The sequence below is a fragment of the Cricetulus griseus genome, chromosome 5, assembly GCF_003668045.3.
Source record: "Cricetulus griseus strain 17A/GY chromosome 5, alternate assembly CriGri-PICRH-1.0, whole genome shotgun sequence".
In the NCBI taxonomy this organism is placed as follows: Eukaryota; Metazoa; Chordata; class Mammalia; order Rodentia; family Cricetidae; genus Cricetulus; species Cricetulus griseus.
The window spans coordinates 31802333-31825481 of record NC_048598.1 but is presented as its reverse complement, the minus strand read 5'-3'; the positions used below and the strand labels follow the sequence as shown (position 1 = coordinate 31825481).

Genomic DNA, 23149 nt, shown 5'->3' with positions numbered 1-23149 from the left:
TATTTTTATGATTTCCCACCTACACTTAGGTATGTGTGTTGCTATGTGATTGCAGTGCCTGTGGAGGACATTGGATGTCCTAAAACTGGAGTTACAGATGGTTGGGAGTCACCACCATATGGGTGCTGGGAAACAAACCAAGGTCCTTTGCAAAAGCACACTCAACCAGTTCTCAAGTCCTTCATTTTCTTTTAGCAAACATTGAAAAATAGTTTAAACCTCATATCTTAAGGAAGTCAATAAAACAAACACAATTTGGTTTCTTTAGTTGTCAACAAAAATCCCTATGTACATGATGTAGAAGCAAAACTCCATAGACGAAGTGACTATATCCCTAGTCCAAATCAGTACTAGTCAAAGGACATGAAAACTTAGTGGATGTACACTTAAAAGCTAGGAAGCATGTTTTTGGGAAAAAAAATCAGATAATCATCACTTGGAAAGTTGAGCAAAAGTGATTTTTGGAGCTTGGGTTTTGGTGCGTCTTAAGGTCTGTGTGGCTTTAGGAAACCATGCTACAGATGTTCCTATTTCATTTGAATTCATTGCCTTTAAAGGTTATTAAACTACCTCAGGATGATCTCCTTTCCTTGTAATCAAGGAACTTGTCTTCAATAGGACACTGTCCACTGTATTGACTATCACTCTGCCGTATTAATCCTGGAGCAAACTCCCATATATGTTTTCTTTCTAAGTTGACTAACATCAGTAAGTGTTATATAAACAGTAGGGTCAGATGATTCAAAATAATGTCAACTTGAATAAAAAATCAGACACATGGACTTTAAAACAAATGTTTATTACTGTTTAATGGAACTCAAGGGGGCAACACAAAGAATCAAAAAACATCACTGGCTCACAAAAACAGCCACCTTGTTACTTTCTTGGTCACATTTGTTTATTCACAAGGTTTCATTCACACATCTACACGAGATACCAATCTGATTCAAGTTCGTAACGATTATAAAAGTAAACATTTATTGAGACAATGTACAATAAATTGCACTTTCTTAACAAGCATCACATTTACATTAATAGAGTGTACTATACATAATACATGGCATTATGGAAACAACTAATTGGTCACTGTTTACAGAGGAAGAGATTGATGGCTAATGTTGATTTTATAGTCAATTAGCACTCCCAGACTAATCAACTCCTTTATTCTAACCTATTTTCACTGTAGATGCTGGGTAAAACCATGTCTCATAAAAACAGCATAGGTTTGTACTACCTCTTCAGTAAGGCAAAGGCAGGAGTTGGAAAGAAAGGAATGGGAATGACAGAAGCTTTTTCCCTAATTTGAACCAAGAATCCATGCATTATGTAAAATGCCATGAATGGCGAAACCAATGTAGAAAGCTATTGGGACATGTTGTATCCTGGGATCATCTCTAGCTTTATTCTTGGGCTTTCATGACATTAGTCTTTTGATGCATTTATAATCTCACAAATCAGTTTCTTTGATCTTTTTCCATATGTAATATAGTAATTCAGAGTTATAGTTTAGTGGAGTCTTATGTTAATCAACTGCCAATAAAAAGTAATGTTCATTTACTTCTCAATGATTCACTTTTCTTAAACTTTTCAAATACACTTAATGATAAACCAGAGATGAGGGCAGAATGAGGGGGATATATTGATGGAGACAGTTTTATAGCAGGTGGCATGTTTTATTGGAGGTAAGCTCAAGCTGTAGGTTTTGTTGTTTTAAGAGGAAATTGAGACTGATACATGGGACAGCTGCTAGTCACTTAAATCCTATATGCATCTACTTGTCTTATAATTCAAGATCAGCATCACCTGTTGAGGTATAGTCTGTATGGGGGTCCTCATATTTGCAGAGTTTGAAAGTTCAGGAAGTAGGTAACATAAAGTGCCTTGCATGTATTACATATAAGCCACCATAAGAAAGGAAGAATGCTCAGTGTGACCCTCAGCATAAAGACTAGACAGAGTTTTATGCTTGGTCATGGAAAACAGGCCACAGAGCTTCTGCCTGGGCTTCCAGTTTTGATCACTATGTCTTGAAATCTAATGTGTATTTGGTTGCATGGTATCTAAATAAACAAAAGAAACAGGGATACCCTATAAAATTTCAACACACACACACACACACACACACACACACACACACACACACGCACACGCACACGCACACGCACACGCACAGTCACACACTGCACACATGCAAACGCACCCCTAACTATTCAAACCATACAACACAATTGTTCATTATCTTATTTGCTAGATATTAAAGCAAGAGAATCATCTATTATAGAGTATTATAAAGAATAAGTTATGTAATACAATCATTTTCTAAGTGTCTTTCTTAGAAGATAACTAAGTCTTTTTAAAATGTTCTTTCTGTCCACTTAAAGGCGTCCTAAAATACAGACAACCATCTTAGTGTTGGATGCACACAGTTGGTGAATTCATTAGCAGAGTTAATCTCATTTCAATCCTGATATTAGCTATGCATTTTATTTTTTTTTTAAACAGGGCCTTGCTATGTAATCCTGGCTAGCTTGGAACTCACTGTGTAACCCATGCTTGCCTTGACCTCACAGGCATGCCTGTGCTTCAGCCTCCTGAGTGCAGAGATTGTGGGTGTGTATCACCACAACTGACACTGACACTGACCTAGGAGATTACTTTAAAGTTCTAAGTTTCCATCTGCTGAGCCCTCTCACCTGTGTATTGTTTCAGTTATTTTTGGTTTTCTTGTTTGTTTGTTTTTTTGTTTTTACTTTAGCTAAGAAATGAAACCACTAGTTACTAACTGGAAAATGGTTGAAATGGAGTAGGGGTTGGAGAAAAATAAATATATACTGTAGGAAAAAAGTAAACATTTTAAAAACAAATGAAACAAAAACTGAACTCTCATCATCAGTACAAAGGGGACTTTTCAACTTTATCAGGTAAATTCAAGAAAGCCAAAGAAAAAGAAATTACTAATTTAACAGATGGTGAAGGGATGACAGATACTGTATGAAAATATAGGCTGCAGGCCTATGTGGCATTCCTATTACTGTTTCTGATATGGATTCATATACTGAAGTGTAGTGAACCAAGAATTCCTTTGCATTAAATTATATGTACTAAAAATAACCAAATTGTTTTTCTGGCATTCCAAAATCCAGTGTGGTGTCTTCCAGCTTTTGAGAATACACTAAATGAGACCATCAAGTTATAAAAGCTAATGAATGAGTTGAATCTTCATTATAGATTGTAGAACTTAATGAAAAGAGAAATGATCACTTGCAGATGCTATAAATATTAGCATTTTAGAGGAGTGTTTTCCATCATGTAAATCTTAGGAAAGGATGAAAAAAGTACCATTTTTGAAAGGTATCTTGTATATTTGGCTGGTTTATCTTTATTCTATAAGGAATTCAAGAGAATAATTTTAGCTGTTATGGTGCCTACCTATAAATAATCTCAGTGCTTAGAAGGCTAAAGTAGGAAGGTTTTAAGTTCAAGGCTAGATTGGACTACATAGTAGGACCTATCTCAAGAAAAAAAGTTGCAATTCTCAAATATATATAAAAAAAGTAAGTGAAATTATGATGAGAACTTGCTTTATGTTGGCATTCTGGAGTTCTTAAGCAATGGTGAGGAATGTATGGTTTGCAGCATTGCTAAGGTGAAATAGTGAACAAGAAATCACAAATTAACTGTGAATTTTCTTTCCAATCTTTACTTCTGCTACTAACTCAAAGATGGTGTAATGTAGGCAATTTAAACATAATACCAAAATACCAATATACATGCCCAAGTATCGTATGGTACTGGAAAACAAAAAAGATTATATACTGCCATTATGTCTTTTGTAAGAGCTAAATGAAAACTCAAAAGATAGATATATTTAACTCTTAAAACATATGCTCCTGCTAATTTTGTTTAAAGAGAAAAAGCAAAGGGGCCATGAACCTGAACAGATACTTGATCTAGAGCCATTCTGTTTCCCTCATTCACCACTTATGAAATTTATGCAACTTAGGTATTCTATGGAATGTGTTTATTTTCAGAAGTTAAAAAGAGCTGTGAATGGTATTACAAGTTCACAAAAGTGCACCTTAATTTAGCTGGCCATTTGAAAAAGTGACTTGTTCAGGGCTTCTGAAGTCATAGTGCACAGTATCAATAAAGCTACCTGGCAGCACGAAAAAATAGAAAAAAATAGCTCATCTAAACCACCATATAAGGAATGTTAAGTCAACAGAGATAACTAGAGTTCTGGGTTATTGCCTTTTAATAAAAAGAAATAAATCATCTGATGAAAGACACCAGAACTAAAACCGAAATTTCTATATGGAGAGTATTGTTTGGTAAGTGTAACATATCAAACAACCATATCAGTTTTATGGCCTGTAGATGATAGAGACATCTAGAGATAAAGAAACTTCACTTATTAGAAATCAAAAGTGATTTTCGAGGAAAGGCTCTATCATGAACAACCTGAAGGTGGGGGGACCGTGCTCTGTCTGAGGCTTACCTCTTAGAGTGTATTATTACAGTTACAACATATGGCACAGAGGAAACTGCTCTGGCACTACACAATTTAAGATACTTTGGAAACACTATGCTTAACGATGAAGCCAAAGATGAATATAAATAAATGTACTGTACATGACTGACAGTAGTTTGGTTGCTGTAAAGGAACCAGAGACTTCCATAGTAGCTTAGAAAATGGAAAAAAAAATTAGTTTTGTTCTTACCAAAGAATTTCTTGTAAGGGCTATTTATACAGGCATGTCAAATATAATTGGAAAAATATTTGCACCAATTTTTAACAGTAACCTTACCCTTCCATAAGTTAAGTATTTCTATAAAGGTTTAGTCAATCAAAAATGTGAAAACGCACTTGTTTTTCTTTCTTCCCAGGTGTGCAGGGCACACTGTTTCAGGGTAAGGGAGAAGTTAGGAAAGCTGCCTAACACTAAGGTGCTAGGAAGCTCTCTTCAACTTCCTTGGCAATATCTCAGCCTTTAATAAAGTACAGAACATCAGGGTTTGCCTTAACAAGTTTGTCAGCATCCAATGAATGACTCATCACTGTTCCACTCAAAGTACAATGCCTAACATGGACCTTTTTAGATTACTTCAGTGAGAGGTCCCTAAGTCTGCAACTTACACTATCCATCATCTTTAAAGTTACATTAGTCATAAGTCACCTCTGTGTTCACACAAAGGCACATCAGGAGAATGAGCCCCATGTGGAGTCCTTAAAGGATCTGCGGAACCCTAGAGCCACATGACTTTATTGCACATTTACTGGAGTCTCTATTTACCTAGAGTGCAGTAGCCCATCCATAGATCTTGGCACCCCATTTACAAATGTAGCCAACTCAAAATAATTTAGGGGGAAACTTTGAAGCCAACCCCTTGGTCTGTTCTTTTCTTGGGACAGGTGTAGCACTACTCTGGAAGTCACTTTCAGTGTGAAACCTGTCAGTAGTCATGTGTAGTCCACAGTGTGCTTTATCTGAATAATCCCAGAAAGTTAGAGGTTTAGTTTCCTTTTAAAAACAGAATTTTGTGACAAATATCTTACCATTTTAACCTTGAAATAACATGTCTCCATTTTTGTGTGAGATAAAAATTATTATGAATAATTAATTCTAAACAAAAGCATTTTTAGCTCTAGATTACTTATTCCCAACTAAATTTCAGGCATATAAAACAATGTGTAATACTATGATGGATCTGAATGTGACTCCCCATGAAGAAGCTGGGAAAGACAGTCAACATAACTCAGGCCGGCTTAAATATCCCTTTGAAAAATGTCACACACAAAAGAGCTACTAAAGATTCTAACTTGCTTTCTGGTCTCCTTTACTTTCTTTCAAAGGGACAACAGGAAGAATTCTTGGTTACTGTTGTTTTGATCATTGTGCTCTTGTGCTCCACAGAGGCTGGAGCTATGTGCTCTCCTTGGGTGGCTGGGGAGCCTGTGGTGGCTGTAGTGGCTGGGTGCCTGTGGCTGTTTTGATAGAGTTCAGGGTTTTGCTAAACCAAGAGTTTTTTGCAGCTTGTATTTCATTCATAAGTGCTCCTCGCTGATGCTCAAGTTCCTAATGAAAGAAGAAGATCACGGGTTACATAAATGCCAGAAGAAATTAAGAGATACTGTTTAGATTCACCAGGCCTCTGTAGTCCACCCTCCTCAAAGCCCAGGAGACATTCAGTTGGCTTCCTAATGGAAGAGGGAAGTTGAGAGCTAAAACAGATACCAATGAAAATGAGAATCCATGCTTTCTATGAGCAGTGAAATGAACCACATTTTATTTTCTCTACCTCCCTGCCATTTAGATCCAAATTTGTGTTTAGATTGCAATTGGAGACTACATGTTTAAAACCACAAATAAATATGAGTACAAATGTGTTTCAATAAAAAAAAACTGCCCTTGAGAACATTCAGGATCCAGACCAGACACACTGCTGAGGATCCCTAATGCAGCTTCGGAGTGAGGTTACTGGTAAAAAGCAAACAGATCTGTTCACCAGGAAGCCAGGCCTGTTTTTCTAATGGCTATTATCCAATACAGAGAGAATGGAGAAAGGATTATGGCAAAATCAGCCAAGAACCAAAAGAACTCCAAATGAAAGAGTATGATTAGCTTGTTTTTGTGAAGATAAGAATAGAGGGGTTTGGCCTATCATTTTCAGATCACCCAACCAAAGTGACCAAGTGAAGGACCCAAGACAAACATTTCAGGGTAAACTGGGAGAAAAATTATACTACTAAGTTCTCACAAAATATAACTTTAATCATTATAAATTCATTTAAACCATGTTTGTGTCTATAAATCCATGCTATAAGATGTGATGGCACAAGACATATCAGGGATACAAAATTACCACATGCAGGATCATCATGACTCTAAGCAAGGACAGTATTCTAGCAAGGACAGCTTCTTTTTAAAGAACAGGGTTGTACTACATAGCCCAGGCTGGCCTCAGATTCTCAGAGATCCACCTCCTGAGTGCTGGGATTAAAGGTGGGTGCCTTGATGTCTATCTTAGTCCAGCTTCTTAAAGCATGGGTAGAGACCCTCCACCGTGTATCTGAATGTAGGGGTGGGGAAGGTCATGACAAGAATTTGGCAATGTTAAAAAATTAATTCAAAACCAAATGCATAATGAATCTGAGGTGTTTCTGTCTGTACTTGCCCATATTCTGTAATGTGACTTCTCTTTAGCCTTGGTTCTGAACACAACATATGCATGTTGCACTGGGAAGCCCATCATGTCAAGCTGCAGCAACAAATGCTACTTCAAACTCCTCGGCTCAGATTTTAGACAGCAGTATGCTATGTGCTGCAGGGTTGTTGTTGTTTTTGTACATATAAAACTTTCTGTTCTCATAGAAACATAGCAATCTGCTGGGCAGTGTGGCACATGCCTTTAATCCTAGCATTTGGGTGGCAGAGACAGGTAGATTTCTCTCTGAGACTTCAAGGCCAGCCTGGTCTACAGAGCTAGTTTCAGGATAGCCAGGGTTTCACAGAGAAACCCTGTCTTGAACAAAAAGAAAAAAGAAACAGAGTATTAATAAATTTATAGAAACAATTTTTACCGTTTTCCATCATCCCTCAGCACATAAATATCAAATTAGCATGTCTTTGGATTATACTGTATTAGACATGTTTGATTTCAAAAAAATGCTATTTGAGGGCTAGTGAGATGCCTTGGCTCAGAGGTAAAGAGCACTTCACTTCTGGAGGACCCATGTTCAATTCCCAGTACCCACATGATAGCTCAAAGCCATCTGCAAAATTCCATTTCCTAGGCATCCAATGCCCTTTTCTGTCCTCCATAGGTATTGCAAACATGTGGTGCATCTAAGCAAAGCACACACACGCACACACAAGCTGTTTGAGTTGCTGGCAAGTTTCATTAAAAATAAGCCATAAAATGAATTTTTTCATGAAATTAGAACAGAATTTACAGTTTCTGAAATGGCCCTGAATGTATTTCTGACATCTTGGTATTATGTTTGTGTGAAGTGGCATTTTCAGAATTGACAACTACAAAATTAAAGTGTGAATCAACTCTGAAACACTGAGAATATCTCTTTGTCCTGTAGTATGAAATATTCAGCCAATATTATTTTATCAAAATAAGTATGCCATCTTATGAACTAAATTTATTTTCATTTTCAATCAATGGTAAAACTATACATACATTAGAATTGTTTAAAAACAAAACTTTCTGGGGCTGGAGACATGGCTCAGTGATTAAGAGCACAGTCTCCTCTTCCAGAGGATCAGGGTTCATGGCAGCTTGCAACTGCCTGTATTTCCAGTTCTAGCAATCTGACACCCTCACACAAATGTACATTGAATAAATTAAAAAAAAAAAAAACTTTTCATGGCTTATTGTCAGTAAGTTGGATGTGTAGACCTATTCTCTATATCTATGGTTATATAAATTCTCCCAAGTTAAATGGGGTTGTTTGTGTTGTGTCCTTTTGACCGTTTATCATATCACCAACCTGAATTTTGCACTTGGCTTCCACTAGCTGCAGTTTAGTTTGTGCCAGTTCCAGCTCCATCTCCCTTAGCTGCTTCTTAAGTGAGTCCTTCTCATCATCGGCTTCAATTCCCTGGTCCTCTCTACTTACGGCTGCTGGCTTTAAAGCTCCTTCCTTGCTGAAAATGTCACTGCAGTGTTTGCATGCCATCATCTTACCCTGAAATACACAAAAGAGACATCAGACATCAAACTGTATTTTATAAGCTAAACAACTTCCCAAAATATGTGATTTTTAAAGATGGTGCACTGTCTTCAAACACTGTCCTGTTTCTGAAGATACTCTTTGACTTGTGCTATCACCAGATGGTCACAGTCAGCACAAAATCCACCTGTCCCAGAACAGGTACTCCATGTGCATGTCCTTTTGTTTGTCTTTAAGAAAAGACAAACATCATTGCTTAAGGGAATAAAGGTGACACAGCTGCATGCTGGCCATTGCTGGCCATGCACACCCCACCAAACAAGCAATTCTTCTTGACAGTACTGTTTGCTGCCACTGGCCTAAAGTTCTGCTTTGGAGTGTTGGAATGTTGGTGTAAGCTTCAGTTAATAATGTGTTTTTTATGTGATCTTGAGGATGGAAGCCCTGGGGGTACAATATACACGAGGAACTCCTTTTTCAAGGTACTGGTATTATTGTCTACGAGGATAATGTGGACATGGTTCACTATTGACCAAAGACCCATTTCTCTAGGCCTAGGCTGCTTTTTTAAAAAATACATTATCTTTTGAGTTTAAGCCAGTGTTCTTTTGAGTTGGTTACATGTATTTAAGTATAAACCCACACAGAGTGATACAGTAAAATTTGTATATGGCATGATCATTGTGATTACAGTGTAGAGGATGAACTGGAGATGTCACAGTATTATAGGACACTGGAGAATCAAACTGGCACACCACACCAAATGAGATGCAGAAGTAGCACTGGAGGTTAATGACCAAGAATAGGATTAGAGTCTGACTCTGGGTTTAAATCCCATTTCTACTGCTTTCTAGCACTGTAATTCAACCAATGAGCTACCTGTTTGGGACCTCATCTCAACCACTGGAAGATAGTCATGTCTGTTTCCCAGAATAGGTGTAAGCTAAAGGGAAGACACATATAGGGCCTTGGTGTGAACAGGAGGTTCTAATAAATGCTAGTCGCTCTTCTGTGGCTGATACAAGCTCATCTTTCTCTTTTAGGATGCCATCACCTTTCATTAACTAATCTTACCTTCTTGTTTTTCTCCATTCCTAGTCACTACTTATCCTAATCACATGCCAAAGCCCTCTGGCCTGAAGTTCTTAGGTTTTTGTCTTCTCTACAGCTCTGATTGTCATTGTAATCCAACACAGAACTGTTGTTTGTGTGAGTGACTTGTCTTGTAGGACATATAAAATATACTGTCTCCCAAATTCATCTAAGTACCTTATATACATTATCTTATTTAACCTCTAAAATTATCTTATGACACAGGCAATGTCTATTTTGAAGAAAAATAAGATTAGATAAGTTAATTTTTCAACCCCATTAAATGATAACCTGCCTGGGACATACTTATGAAACATGAATATGTTCAAACAGACATCTGGTAAACTAGCACTGTATGAGTATTGGTATTCATTAGAATATATTATATATTGATTGATGGGGGAGGTCCTTCTGAGTATATGCTTGTCTTATTGGTTGATAAATAAAACACTGTTGGCCAATAGGGGAGCAAGTTAGGCAGAACTAGGAGAGAAGGAGGATTCTGGGAAATGTAGGAAAGGGACAGAGTCGCCATGTGAGCCCGGGGAAGATAGGACGTTTGCCGCCGGCGTCCTCAATAAGATAAGTTTATAAAATATATAGTTTAATAGCTATGGTTGATAATTAAGACTGAGCTAGCAGATAAGAAATCCTAGCCACTAGCCAGCAGCATTGTAATAAATATAAGACTCTGTGTGTTATTTCGGTCACCCACGTGGCGGCAGAACTTGGGCGGCTTGGGGGAAAGATTTATGGTTACAATTAATATTATTAAAAACAATCCATTTGGTGTACTGTTACTTTTATTAGTTCTTTGAGAGTTTTGTACAAATTGTTTTGATCATATTCACTGTTCTCATGACTTTTATTCCTTTTTTCAAAAAATCAAACATAATTTCTTTATTGATTCTTTGGGAATTTCATCTCATGCATCCTAATTCTGCTTACCTACCAGTCCCTCCATATCATCCCCTGTAACACCACCCCAACAGAAAATTTAAAATATCAAAATAAAGCCGGCAAACAAAAACTAAGAGCAACCACTTTCTCAAGTACATAAATGGCATAAGGAGTTTTACCCACCAGGGGGCAGCATAAAAATAACTGGCATACATTTCTCTCTGGTAAACATTTTTATGGGATTCCTGAGTGTGAGAGCGAGTGGTTTCTTATTCTTGCAGTTTCTGTTGGGCTCTTTTCCTTCTGTTTGTCTTGTCCAACTCCAATGTGATAGCTTTTGTTTTATCTTATTATATTTTATAATATTAATATTTTATTATTAAAAAATCTTGTTTGCTGAATCAGTTAGCTACTAACAAGTGTTTTTCCAGCCAATAGTATTTGCTGTCCCAGAGAGTGTCAGGATGACCCTGCAGAACTCCAAATGGAAGACAGTCAATTCAGGCCATAATCAGATGTGAGCTGTTGAACATCTCAGTTTCTTACCACACAACAAAGACACAAGATTCTGGGCCCATATGTTCCCTCCTTTCCTGCTACCTGCCTCTGAAATCTCATGCCATTATAGGAACATAAATGTCAAGAAAGACACCCCTGTGATAGGGAAGAGGACTGAGACTCTCCATAGTGTCTGAGTGTATTATACAAGATGGGGGAGGGGTTGCTGAGGATGGATTTGAAAGAAATCACATCATAGAAGTAGCCCACTTCTTACCTTTACTGCTTCCAGCTCCTCCTTGCTGGCTGCTTGCTGTTTTTCCAGCCTGGTACTTAACTGAGAACATATCTAAAGGCAGAGAAGAGTTTCTTTACTAGAAAACAGAATGACTGGTGACATAACTGTTTTATCAACTCACAAAGCACACTAGCATGCCAGATCCTAGGGGACATTTTGTAAATAAGCAGCACTGCAAACCTAGTCATTTCCAAAATAAGCAGAAGGCCTTTGAGCTCCATGTGTGAAGCATAACTTAATCAGGAGAGACATATTTTATGGGGTAGATAGGGTTCTTGCTGTCACTAGCTTTCTGTAGCTAGCAATAATGAATTCATAGCCTCCCCATGGAATCACCTATAGAAACTATTGAGAATCTACTATGTACAAGGTGTTACACTTGGAATTCAATGAAAAGAATTCTGAACCAGCAACAATTCCCAGTGGGCTTCAGAATATCTCTTTTCACCCATAAATGTTTCCTTAAGAATCACTTATCTACTTCATGAATAAACAGTGCCATGCTACAGTAATCAAACAAAAACAAAGGATGTGCAGGGTCTCGAAATATTTAGCACCAGACCAGTAAGAAGCCCATATTTAATAAAAATCTATTTGATGGTTGGTTCTGAAATATGGTGTTAGAAGTACTGGGAACAAATAGAAAGAAATGTTTTCCAGGGTGAAAATATTTTAAAAAGTAGAATGTTCAAGTCTATTGACTAAAATAAGAATCTTTCTCTCACAAAAATGAATGAAAATAAATCTTAAAACACATTAAACAAAATAGAAACATGAATGAAAAGCAAGGAATATCAAATTTTAAAGTGTACACTGGACTAGTAACATATATATATATATAACCTATCTAGATTTACTTATTTTACATATATGAATGTTTTGTCTGAGTGTATGTATGTGCACCCATGTATGCCCAGTGCCCATAGAAGTCACAAGAAAGCATTGGATCCCCTAGATCTAGAGTTTCAGATGGTTGTGAGTCACCATGTAGGTGCTGGGAACTGAACCCAGGCCTTTTTCAAGAGCAATGAGTATTCTCAACTGCTGAGCCATCTCTCTAGTCCCTCAAAAAAAAAAAATTAAAAACTTATACATGCATGAGGACCTGAGTTCAGAACCCCAGTTAAAAGCCTAGAATGGCTGTTCATCCAGAATAGAGCAGTCAGCTATAGCACAATGTGGTAATTAAAATGCATTTGCATGTGACAACAGGTTCCAGGGCACACAGTCTTAATGTTTTCTCTGCTGATTTCCATCTAATCTCTCCACAAAAATCTCAGAGTTACTTTTGCCCTTTCTAGAAAAACAAACCAACCCAAAACAAACCCTTGTGTCTCCTCTTCTTAAATTATTACTCACTGTGGTGTGGTTTGGATAGGAATGGCCGCCACAGACTCTTGTGTTTGAATGCTTGGTTATCAGGGAGTGACACTATTAGGAGGTGTGGCCTTATTGGAGTATTGAGGCCTTTTTGGAGGAAGTGTGTCACTGGGGTTGGGCTTTGAGGTCTCAGATGCTCTCAAGCTAGTCCCAGTGTGGCATTCTCTTCCTGCTGCCTATTGATCCAGATGCCAAACTCTTGGCTCCTTCTCCAATGCCATGTCTGCCTGCATGCTGCTATGACTCCCTCCATGATCATAATGGACTAAACCTCTGAAACTGTAAGCCAGCCCCAGTTAAATGTCTTCCTTTGTAAGAGCTGCTATGGTCATGTTGTTTCTCCACAGCAACAGAAACCCTAAGTAAGACACTTATTTTGGTTTTGGGCCCCATTTCTTCTCCTGCCTGTGGATCTCTGCCACTGGCTCCATATTCCTCACTAAATGTGAACAGTGCTGATAGCACATCCACCAGCAGCCACTTTCTACAACTCTTCAGCCCAAACATGACCCTGTGGACTTCTGTGAACTCTTCAGTCCAGATGTGGACCTGTGGGCTTCTGTCTCACCTCTGTATTTGAATCTCCTGCCAAGTGAAATGCTTTTCTGTCTACTAATCTATCTCCACAACATCCCTCTTTCCAATTTTCTGTCCGGCTGCCTCCAAATGCACACTCCAAGTTTTGCCCAGCCTTTTGAAGTACAGTTCAAACCATAACATGACAAGGCTTCCTGTGCTTGCTCTGGGAACACATGTACTGATAAGAAAAAAAGATACTTCCTCACTCCCCACATATAATGAGTTCTTTATGTCTATGCACAGGAATTAGCCTCCCTCCCATTTTAAGACAAGCTAGAGTGTGGTATGCGAGTACACATTTGTAGTACTAGCCCTGGGAAGCTGAGGGCAAAGAACTAAGTGTTTCAGGTCACTTGAACTACATTAGACTTTGCCTCAAAACAAAAGAATAATAAAAAATAAAACAAAAATACTTCCTAAAGGAGAAAAAGCAGACTAATTCATTTTATGATCCCTGAAGTTTCCAGCTTCACCACCAGAAAGCATTCAATAAACATATCATAAAAAGTGGAAGAGAACTCTGAAATCTCATTTCTAATACATATTCCATGAGCAGGAGGGATATTTATACACAGATGTATGTATGTGTTATGTATGTATGTGTGTATTTTATGTGTGTGCATATTTATGCATGTATTATCACAGGCCCACAGCCTCAGCCCTGAAGCAGCCTTATAAAAAGATGTTCCTAATATATGAATGGATCCTCCTAAAAAAAATTACAGAATTGCACAATTTACCCCCTTTACATATTTATTTATATAGCATTTGTTTATATTATGATGCATATTCAATACAGTGATTATCTCTAATTAGTACAATTAAGTGGGGCTTGTTTTGTGTTTTTCTGCATGTAACTAACTTTGTACAAAACACAAATTTCACTTATATGCATAAAAACAGACTCCATAAAATGCATATATCAGATGTCAACATCCTTTATATGTTGACATCCTAAGGGAGTCCTCTGATCAGAAAATAACATGTAGCATTGTAAATTCTGAAAGCCTAGAACATAAGTATTCAAAGTCTCTCAGGATGAGGGCTCCATCCCACATCCACCTACTAACAAGGGGGAACTGCAGTGAAAGCTTTCTAGGACAACCCCAGTGAGGGGACCAGGAATACCTTCAAGCAGAAGCAGTTGTCTATTAAAGGGGCATTTGAAGGGCCACAGAAGGGTTTCTGCCAGCACTGGCTTGCAGACAGCAAGTCTACATAATCAGCCTGGGGAAAAGCACTATTCTGAACCATGAGAGCAGACGATAACATATTCCCCCAGCCACTGTCATTTAATATAGTTACTAAGCTTTGCAGTGAGGAAAATGTTACCAGTGTGACCTATTAGGAAGGAGTCCCAGTGGGACTGTTTCTGATCCCACAGGAACTATCCAACACTAAAAAAACCAACAGGCTGCACTGGCAAACTAGGCTTCTCATGTTACCAGCAGCAAATCCAACCACTGCCCACTACAGAATAGAGAGTAAGACACTATTCTCAGTAAATCTAGAAATCTTCAGAAACAAAAAACAAAACATAAGTAAAAGTAATTGCTTTTTTGAAAAATAATTAAAAACCCACATGGCATATTACCTGTTTATACTCAGCAATGATAGCTGTAGTCTTCTTTATCTCGTACTCTGCCTTTTCGAGCTGTTTCCTGAAGACTTCTTTTAGCTAAGAGGAGAGGAGGGAGATCAGGAAGGTCAAATTTGGTTTTCTTTGGAAAGATTTTAATTTTGTGTATGTGTATGTGGGTATGCATATGCGTATTGGTGCCAGTGAAGGTCAGAAGAGGCTGTTGGGTTCCCTAGACCTGGAGTTACAGTTGGTTACAGGCTGCTCAACTTGGATGCTGAGAACTCTTGAAAGTGCTCTTAGCTGCTGAGCCATGTCTCTAACCCTTCAAATCAAAATGTTAATCAATTTCCATAAACATCTACATTCAAGTCTCCCTGATTTCCATAATTCAAAATCTACCACTTATAGAGATGGAGAAGGCTTACCTTTTGTATAAAGTGGAAGACATATAAGAGGTCCTATAATAAAACTGCTTCTGCTTTCCAAGTACCTGATAAATGTATTGCTAAGTTAAGTGTCAGTTCAGAAGCTGAAGCTGTCTTTATTATGAGTCCACAATAAACTACCAGAGCAAGACTGTGTTCTGTTACTCTTAATGCTATGCTATATTTTGGTCTTCCTATCTATAGTCCCCACTGCCACTGCCATTGCAGGGGTAAAAGCTGAGGAGTCAGGAAGGGATGGAAGATAAGCACTCTTAAGAAGGCCTGGAGGCTTAGGAAACCAGACAGAAGGAAAAAAAGAAAAAAAAATGACACAGCACCGGGGGTATTTGTTTCAGTCAGTGACATGCTAAATTATAAGTATTATACCAGCAGTCACAGTTATTTTTTTTTTCATCAGTAGCTATAGAATTCTAGAATAGAGGAAGATTAAGTGATGAAACACTCAGGTACCAGGATTCTGTCAAGTTGTTGGCCAAACAAGAATGGAAGCAAGCAAGGAAACAAAAATAGCTCTGGTTAGTCTTTCAATACATACACAGAATAAAGAATGAATTACTGTGGCTGAAGAGATGGCTCAGCAGATACGAGGGCATAAAGTTCTTGTAGAGAACCTGAGTTCAGTTCCTAGCGCTCACATCAGGAGGCTACACTGTAACTCCAGCTCTAAGACATCCAATGTCCTCTTTTGACCTCTGTGGTTTCCCACACAAATATGACATATAAAGACACACATACACATACAAAGAAATGAAGGTAAAAATAAATCTTTTAAAAAAACAAAAAAGACAAATTCTTCCAATTCATAATTTGAGATGCTGACATGAAGGATTCATCTTTTTAACATATTTCAATGGGAAAAAAATCACAGAACGTTTTTTATAGACCTTGGAAGGTGCTAATGACACATCTCTCCATATGTGTCTTCACTGACACTTTTCTCTGGCTGCTTGGATGAAGGACTTTGAAATTCTTGAGAATTAATTTGGTATATATTTAGCATTACTGAATTTTCCTTGGGAAGAAACTCATGATTTCAGAAGACTTCTTCCTCTGGAAGTTAGTCATGTCCTGAGCAGTAGACGTTGCTGGTGAGGAATTCTACAGTGCCATCTACAGCACTTCACTGTGACTCAGGAAACTGAAGCTACTGATGGAGGCCAAGGCTCCTGTCAGAGACAGGCAGAAACCATGATAGGCCTCTGGTTTAGCAGCATTCACAACTACTTCACAAGAGTCACTGATCTTGGCAGTATGACAGAAAATTTCCAGATTCATCAAAGCTCTTGGATCATAATTCAAAGTCACTAAATACAGAAAAAAAAAAAAAAAAAAACTCAACATTCCTGCTAGACATCTCGTGAAGACAAACTCCTAAAAGATGTTCAAAGGCAGAGTTACTACTTATCATTCCCCTTGATTTAGGGGGAAAATCGATTTTTACATTTATTTATTTTTACAATATTAAGCAACTTCCTGTAAGTGTATCCACATACAGAAAAGCCTGCCTGTGCCTTTTACCTGGGCAGTCTCCTCCTCTTGCTTCCTCTTCTCTTCCTCGGTCTCCACCAGCCTCTGCTTGGTCAAGAGAAGCTCCTTATTCAGCACGTCAGCCTTGTCCTCTGCCTGCAAGTCAGAAAACGGGAGAGTTGTACAGAAGGGGATGGTATCATGGGCTTACTCCAGACCATTCTCCTCTCTTCCAGCTTACTGTGGGGGTGGCGTTTTTTCTCTAGCCAATTTTATGTGGCCACTATGCTCTCATTATCTTTAATCTTTACAGAATAATCATTTATAGCTAATAACACTGAGGTTTGGAGAGATCAATCTTGGGTTAAACCTGATATAACAAGTATGACTTGGATGTGGGTTTGAATGACATTGAAGTCTGTGTTCGTTCTAAACATTTCTTGCATATTTTTACATGTTCCAAGAGCACATACTCTGAAAGGATGGGCCTGATGAGGAGGAAGAGTTTCACACAGAAGCTTCTAGTTGAAAACACACAAGGAGGACCCAGAGAAGACACTCAGAGAAGACAAGCAGACAGACTGATCCATGAACATGTTCTGGTAGAAAAATTTGAAAACTAGCTGGGGTAAAGTGGCCCACAGGGTCATTCATTCATATAGGTCTGTGGGAAAAGTAAGCAGAAACTACCTCAGAGAGTGACGGGCTATGAAAAGTTGCAGTTTGTACCAGAAATCAAGGCAGCCCCAACTGCACTTCTAGAATACACAGGAGGAGCTTAAAGAGTATGTTTGTTAATTTAGGTACAGAACTGAGATTAACTAGAATTCCATGTATATATTTAATATAGCTAGCTTTGCCAGCTTTTATACTCTGAGGTCCTAACTTCTCTCTCTGGTTCCAGCCACACAATCACATCACAGTGAACATAACCCAAGCCTGCTCTACTCACTCCCATCAAAATTGCCTCTGCTGTTTTATCCCTCCTACTATACTCCACAGCACTGTAATAAGCATACGTGGGACTTACATGTCTTGCCACTATGCTTTAAATACCAGGAGAAATCATATTTCTCTTGCTTTTCACTATATCCCTGGCACCACAGCCACATCTCTTAAATGGTGAGTGAATGAATGGATGGATGTGACTTTCTAAGGCACTGGAAAAGGAGACTGCTTACTAAATGGTCATTATTAGGCCATGATAGATAGCTTTATGGAATTTATTGACAAAGTGTCCAATGTACACAGCACGCGTGAGCCCTGTGTATGTGGACTTCCACTGTCTTCTAGGAAACTTTACTCCAAGAGTCTTCTTTATGTTAAATAGTATAGTAGAAGTTATTCTCCTGCCCATCAACAAAATAGGACCACATCTCAAATGACCTGACTCCACCTGTAAAAATAGTTTTCTGAACTTTTGTATGGTCAGCAATTCTATACCTTGTTCAAGAAGGCATTGTCTACAATATTTAACAATCATAATATTAAGCAAAGATTTATTCAAACTCCACCAGTCAACCAGATCATAAAACCTTCATCATAACTTGATAGTCTGAATAGAACATTATCAAATCTTTAGTTACAATGCTTATTGTTATTTGAAGATGACATCTGTGACAAAAACACAGGACAGAAATAGTGACTGCAAAGGCTGCTTAATCACAAATCAGCCAGTGAGCTGATCAAAGGCTTGGGGAAACCAAGATGAGGATCTAATACAAATGAGTTTTGATAGAACTCACCACACCAACTGCTCAAATTAGAACAAAGTGAAAGAATGTACCTCTCACCCTAAGAGAGACATACATGGTTCCCTGGAGAAGGGGAAAGGGACAAGATCTCCTAAGCTAATTGGGAGCATGGGGGAGGGGAGAGTGAGTTAGAAGAAAGAGAAGGGGAGAAGAGGAGGGGAGGGGAGAAGAGGATATGAGGGAGCAGGAAGATTTAGTCAGGGAAAGAATAGAGGAGAGCAAGAAAAGAGATACCATAATAGAGGGAGCCATAATAGGTTTAAAGAGAATTCTGGCACTAGGGAAATGCCCAGAGATCTACAAGGTTGACCCCAACTAAAAATCTAAGCAATAGTGGAGAGGCTGCCTTAAATGCCCTTCTCCAATAATGAGATTGATGACTACCTTATATGCCATCCTAGAACCTTCATTCAGTAGCTGACGGAAGCAGAAGCAGGCATCTACAGCTAAACACTGAGCTGAATTCTGGAATCCAGTTGCAGAGAGGGAGGAGTGATGAGCAAAGGGGTCAAGACCAGGCTGGAGAAACCCACAGAAGCAGCTGACCTGAACAAGGAGTTGCTCATGGACCCCAGACTGATAGCTGTGAAACCAATATAGGACTGTTCCAGACGCTCTAAACGAGGAGGTCAGTTTGGAGGTCTGGACAATCTATGGTGCCACTAGTAGTGGATCAGTATGTATCTCTAGTACACAAATGGACTTTGGGAGCCCTCTCCACATAGAGGGATCCTCTCTCAGCCTAGACACACTGGGGAGGGTCTAGGCCCTACTCCAAAGGCTATGACAGATTTTTGAAGATTCCCATGGAAGGCCTCACCCTCCCTGGGGAACAGAAAGGAGTAGGGATAAGGGGTCAGTGAGGGGCAGGGGAGAATGGGAGGGAGAGGGAACTGAGACTGACATGTAAAAGAAGCATGTTTATAATTTATTATTTTTATAAAAAAAAAGACCTGAGCTTCTGAAGGCTCATGGTCAGAAGGAGCTCAAACATATCTCCATGGGAAGGCATTAATTTTATCTCTTCTTTGAGAATAGGGGAGGGCAGAAAGGGCCTTAGACCACTGAAATGAAGATGCTTCTTTGATAGTTTCTGGTTCCTGAGGAATCTTTATTTAATAAGGAGTCTAATAGTGAGCTGTCAGAAGAAAAGAGTCCTTTGTCTGAGAGAAAAGCTGGGTACCTCTACTGCCCAGGGCATCCAGGACACCTGACTCAGCATTAGTGACAGGAGCAAGGAATTACTTATTTTGAAAAAGTACCTAGTCAGTATTTATTTACTTTATATATGGGCTCACATACCACCTACTTTCAAGTTTGTTAAGGTTTGCTATTCTGATTAAAAGACTGAATTCAGATTAACTGAAAACAAAGGCCCTGGGCAAACAGCAGGAGCAGGCAAAACCAGTCTTTCCACTCCCAGACTGATGCCCTTCCTTGAAGAGCAGCAGGCCAGAAGGCTGTGTGACAAGAAGGAAGGTCCTGCAGAGGTAGAAACTGAAAAATCAGAAGTTAGGAGATATGCATGAAATAGCAGTTTTTATTCTTTCTTCTATATAACTAGTTACAAAATGAAGGTTCTAGGGTATCACTTATTTAAAAGGCAGAGAGAGCTATGATATAACAAAGCAGGAAGGGAAGAAATAAAGGCATGATGGACTCGAGTGTGTGTGTGTGTACACCTCTGTGTATGTACAGAGGCCGAAAGTTAATGCCTTGTATCTTCCTCAGAGCTCAGCAATCTGGGAAGGCTGGCCAACAAATCCCAGATTTGCCTGTGTCCTTTCCCCCAGGGCTGTGTTACAGATGCACACTATCATGCTTGGCTTTTACACATGTACTGGAGACTCGAACTCAGGTTCTCAAGCTTGCTAGCAAACACTATACCTACTGGGCCATCTCCTCTGCCTGGAGAATCCTTTCTAAAGGAACATGAGGTACACAGGTACTCAACAGTCAGTTTCAATCATTTCAGACTAATCCACAAAAGGGATTATCTCCCCAGTAAGATGACTTTTCAAGTAATATTCTTCTGTTTATAAAGTTGTATGTTCTCATATGTAATGCATATTGTTTTTCTAGCTTCATTATTTGAAAATTATTTCAAAAACATGTTTTATAGAAGTACTATCATTGTCTTCTACTACTGGACATTACATCATTTCTACATTTTATTTCTTATAAGTAACACTGTAGTAAATAAACTTTCATATTCATTCTTTAATTAAATCTCTTTTAAAGTATATCTCTCTAAGTTGGAGACTATCAGCTTTCTCATTTCTAAAATGAGGGCTCAAAAATAATGCTTGCCTCAAATTTTGAATTAGCACCAACCAGAAATAACTATTCCACAAGATTAAAGGTGTGTGTGTGTGTGTGTGTGTGTGTGTGTGTGTGTGTGTGTGTGTGTGTGTGGTTTCCAGACACAAAAACAAAACCTGAAAACTTATCCCAGTGGGTCCAGTGAATGAGAACACTTTGAAAATACCTGATGCTCAGTGTAAAAGAGCAAGCAACTAAAACCCCAACAAAACTGGGTATGGTTGCCCACACCTTTAATCCCAGCACTCAGGAGGCAGAGGCAGGAGGATCTACAGAGCAAGGTCCAAGACAGAGAAGCCCTGTCTTGAAAAATGGAGAGGGGGGTGGGGGAGAAGAGAGACAGAGACACAGAGAAAGAGAGGGAGAAAGACATACACATACACACACACACACATACACACACACACACACACACACACAGAGAGAGAGAGAGAGAGAGAGAGAGAGAGAGAGAGAGAGAGAGAGAGAGAGAGCGCAAAAAGACAGCTTTTCAAATGAGTGAAGCTGATAAATAATCTGAATTAAAGGCCTCAGAGTCAAACTGAAAATGTAAAACTGAGTCCCCTTTCTTTAGGCAATCAGAAGTATCTAGTGTCCCTGTAGGTTTAGTTCTTCTTGTATTGAGGACTAGATTTGTCTTCCAATTTGTTCTCTATTCTGTCTGGGTGAAAAAGCATTGGCAGACACTGTACAAATACACAGACATAGGAGAGAGGTTCATGGCCAGACAGAGAAAGAAAAGACATTAATGAATCTCAAGAAAGAGACTCTCGCTGACTGGGAGACAGAGGAGGGAATTCATTAGCTGTTTGTTAGGCACGTTTGTTTGTTAGGCAATGATCTGTACATTTTTGTTATTACTAGACTGGAATCTTTTTTCCTTTTCTGTTTTGTTTTTTGTTTGTTTGTTTGTTTGCTTTTGAGACAGGGTTTCTCTGTTTAACAGCCCCACCTGGAACTCAATTCTCCTCCTCTGTCTCCCAGTCAGTGGGAGTCTCTTTCTTGAGCTTCATTAACGTCTTTTCTTTCCAGAACTCAATTTATAGAACAGGCTGGCCTTGAATTCACAGAAATCCGCCTGTCTCTGCCTCCCCAGTGCTGGGATTAAAGGCGTGCACCGCACTGCCACTGTCTGGCTAGACTAGAATCTTTGTTTTAAAAGCATAGCCATGTTGCACAGATACCTCATTACCCTTGCTGCAGAGAGACTGGTGGGCAAAGTTCTGGGGCTTTCACCCATATACTGAGTGATGGGGCATGGTGAAATCTCAGAGGTTTGAAAGCATGTTCCGACCACTGTATACATTAAAAAGTATTTGCTTCATGGGATTATTGGGAAGATTAATGGAGACAATATAAGTTACTATGCACAGTGCTTAGCATGTCAAGAGTAATCACTGAAAATCTAACCAGTTGCTTAAGCATTATGTAGGCTTACTACAAACTACCAAATAACTTTCATTTCCTTTTTGGCTCATTTCACTGCATCCCTACTGAGCGCAAACCTTCCATTTTTTTTCACTTAGTTCACCATCTTAAGAAAATTAATAGAGAATAAATGATTCAAAATGGTAGAATCAGGGGGGCACATGCACCTGGAAAGCCAGTATGGAACTGAGACCTCCCATGTAGCCCTGCTTTCCTGAGATCAGGCTGAATGGGGACCATCCTCAGTGCTGGCTCTTAGTCTTCAGTCAACTTCCAAATGGACTAGGATGAGTAGAATTTGTTGTTAAAGGGACTAAATGGGCTTCTTTTTCTACCTTCTATTCCCTGTATTCAAGCAGCATAATTTGTTTGTTTGTTTTTATTTTCAACATCAATTTAGGAGTTGGGGATGTAGTTGAATGGTAAAGTACTTGCCTAGCATACCTGAGTCCTGTGGTTCAATCTCTAGCTTATGGCAGAAAAAAAAAAAATCAGATTTCATGCTGGTTCCCCCAGCTTCATCCTGCCCTGTTATTATTATTTTCCTTCATATTTAGATTTCATCTCCCATGTCAAAGCTTTTGAGTTGGGGGTGGAGAAAAGGTTCTGGATTAGGAGTGCATACTGCTTTTGCAGAGGGTCCAAGTTTGGCTCCCAGCACCTACATGGAAGCTCACAAAGGTCCCTAACTTCAGTTGCAGGGGATCCAACTCCCTCTTT

At 38.9% G+C, this 23149-nt stretch overlaps 1 protein-coding gene across 5 annotated transcripts in view; it reads right to left on the bottom strand.

Annotated features, from left to right (window-relative positions):
• Positions 1-780: 780 nt before the first annotated feature.
• Positions 781-23149, bottom strand: part of Rabgap1l (RAB GTPase activating protein 1 like) — a 560109-nt gene continuing 537740 nt past the window's right edge. For all 5 annotated transcript variants that reach the window (XM_035445764.1, XM_035445765.1, XM_035445763.1 and 2 more), the window contains 5 exons: positions 16977-17081; positions 15025-15108; positions 11451-11522; positions 8501-8698; positions 781-6077 (listed from right to left, as the gene is read on the bottom strand). In XM_035445764.1, coding sequence (XP_035301655.1) covers positions 5925-6077; positions 8501-8698; positions 11451-11522; positions 15025-15108; positions 16977-17081 — 612 coding nt within the window. In that variant the 3' untranslated portion in view covers positions 781-5924. The remainder of the gene's footprint in view (positions 6078-8500; positions 8699-11450; positions 11523-15024; positions 15109-16976; positions 17082-23149) is intronic.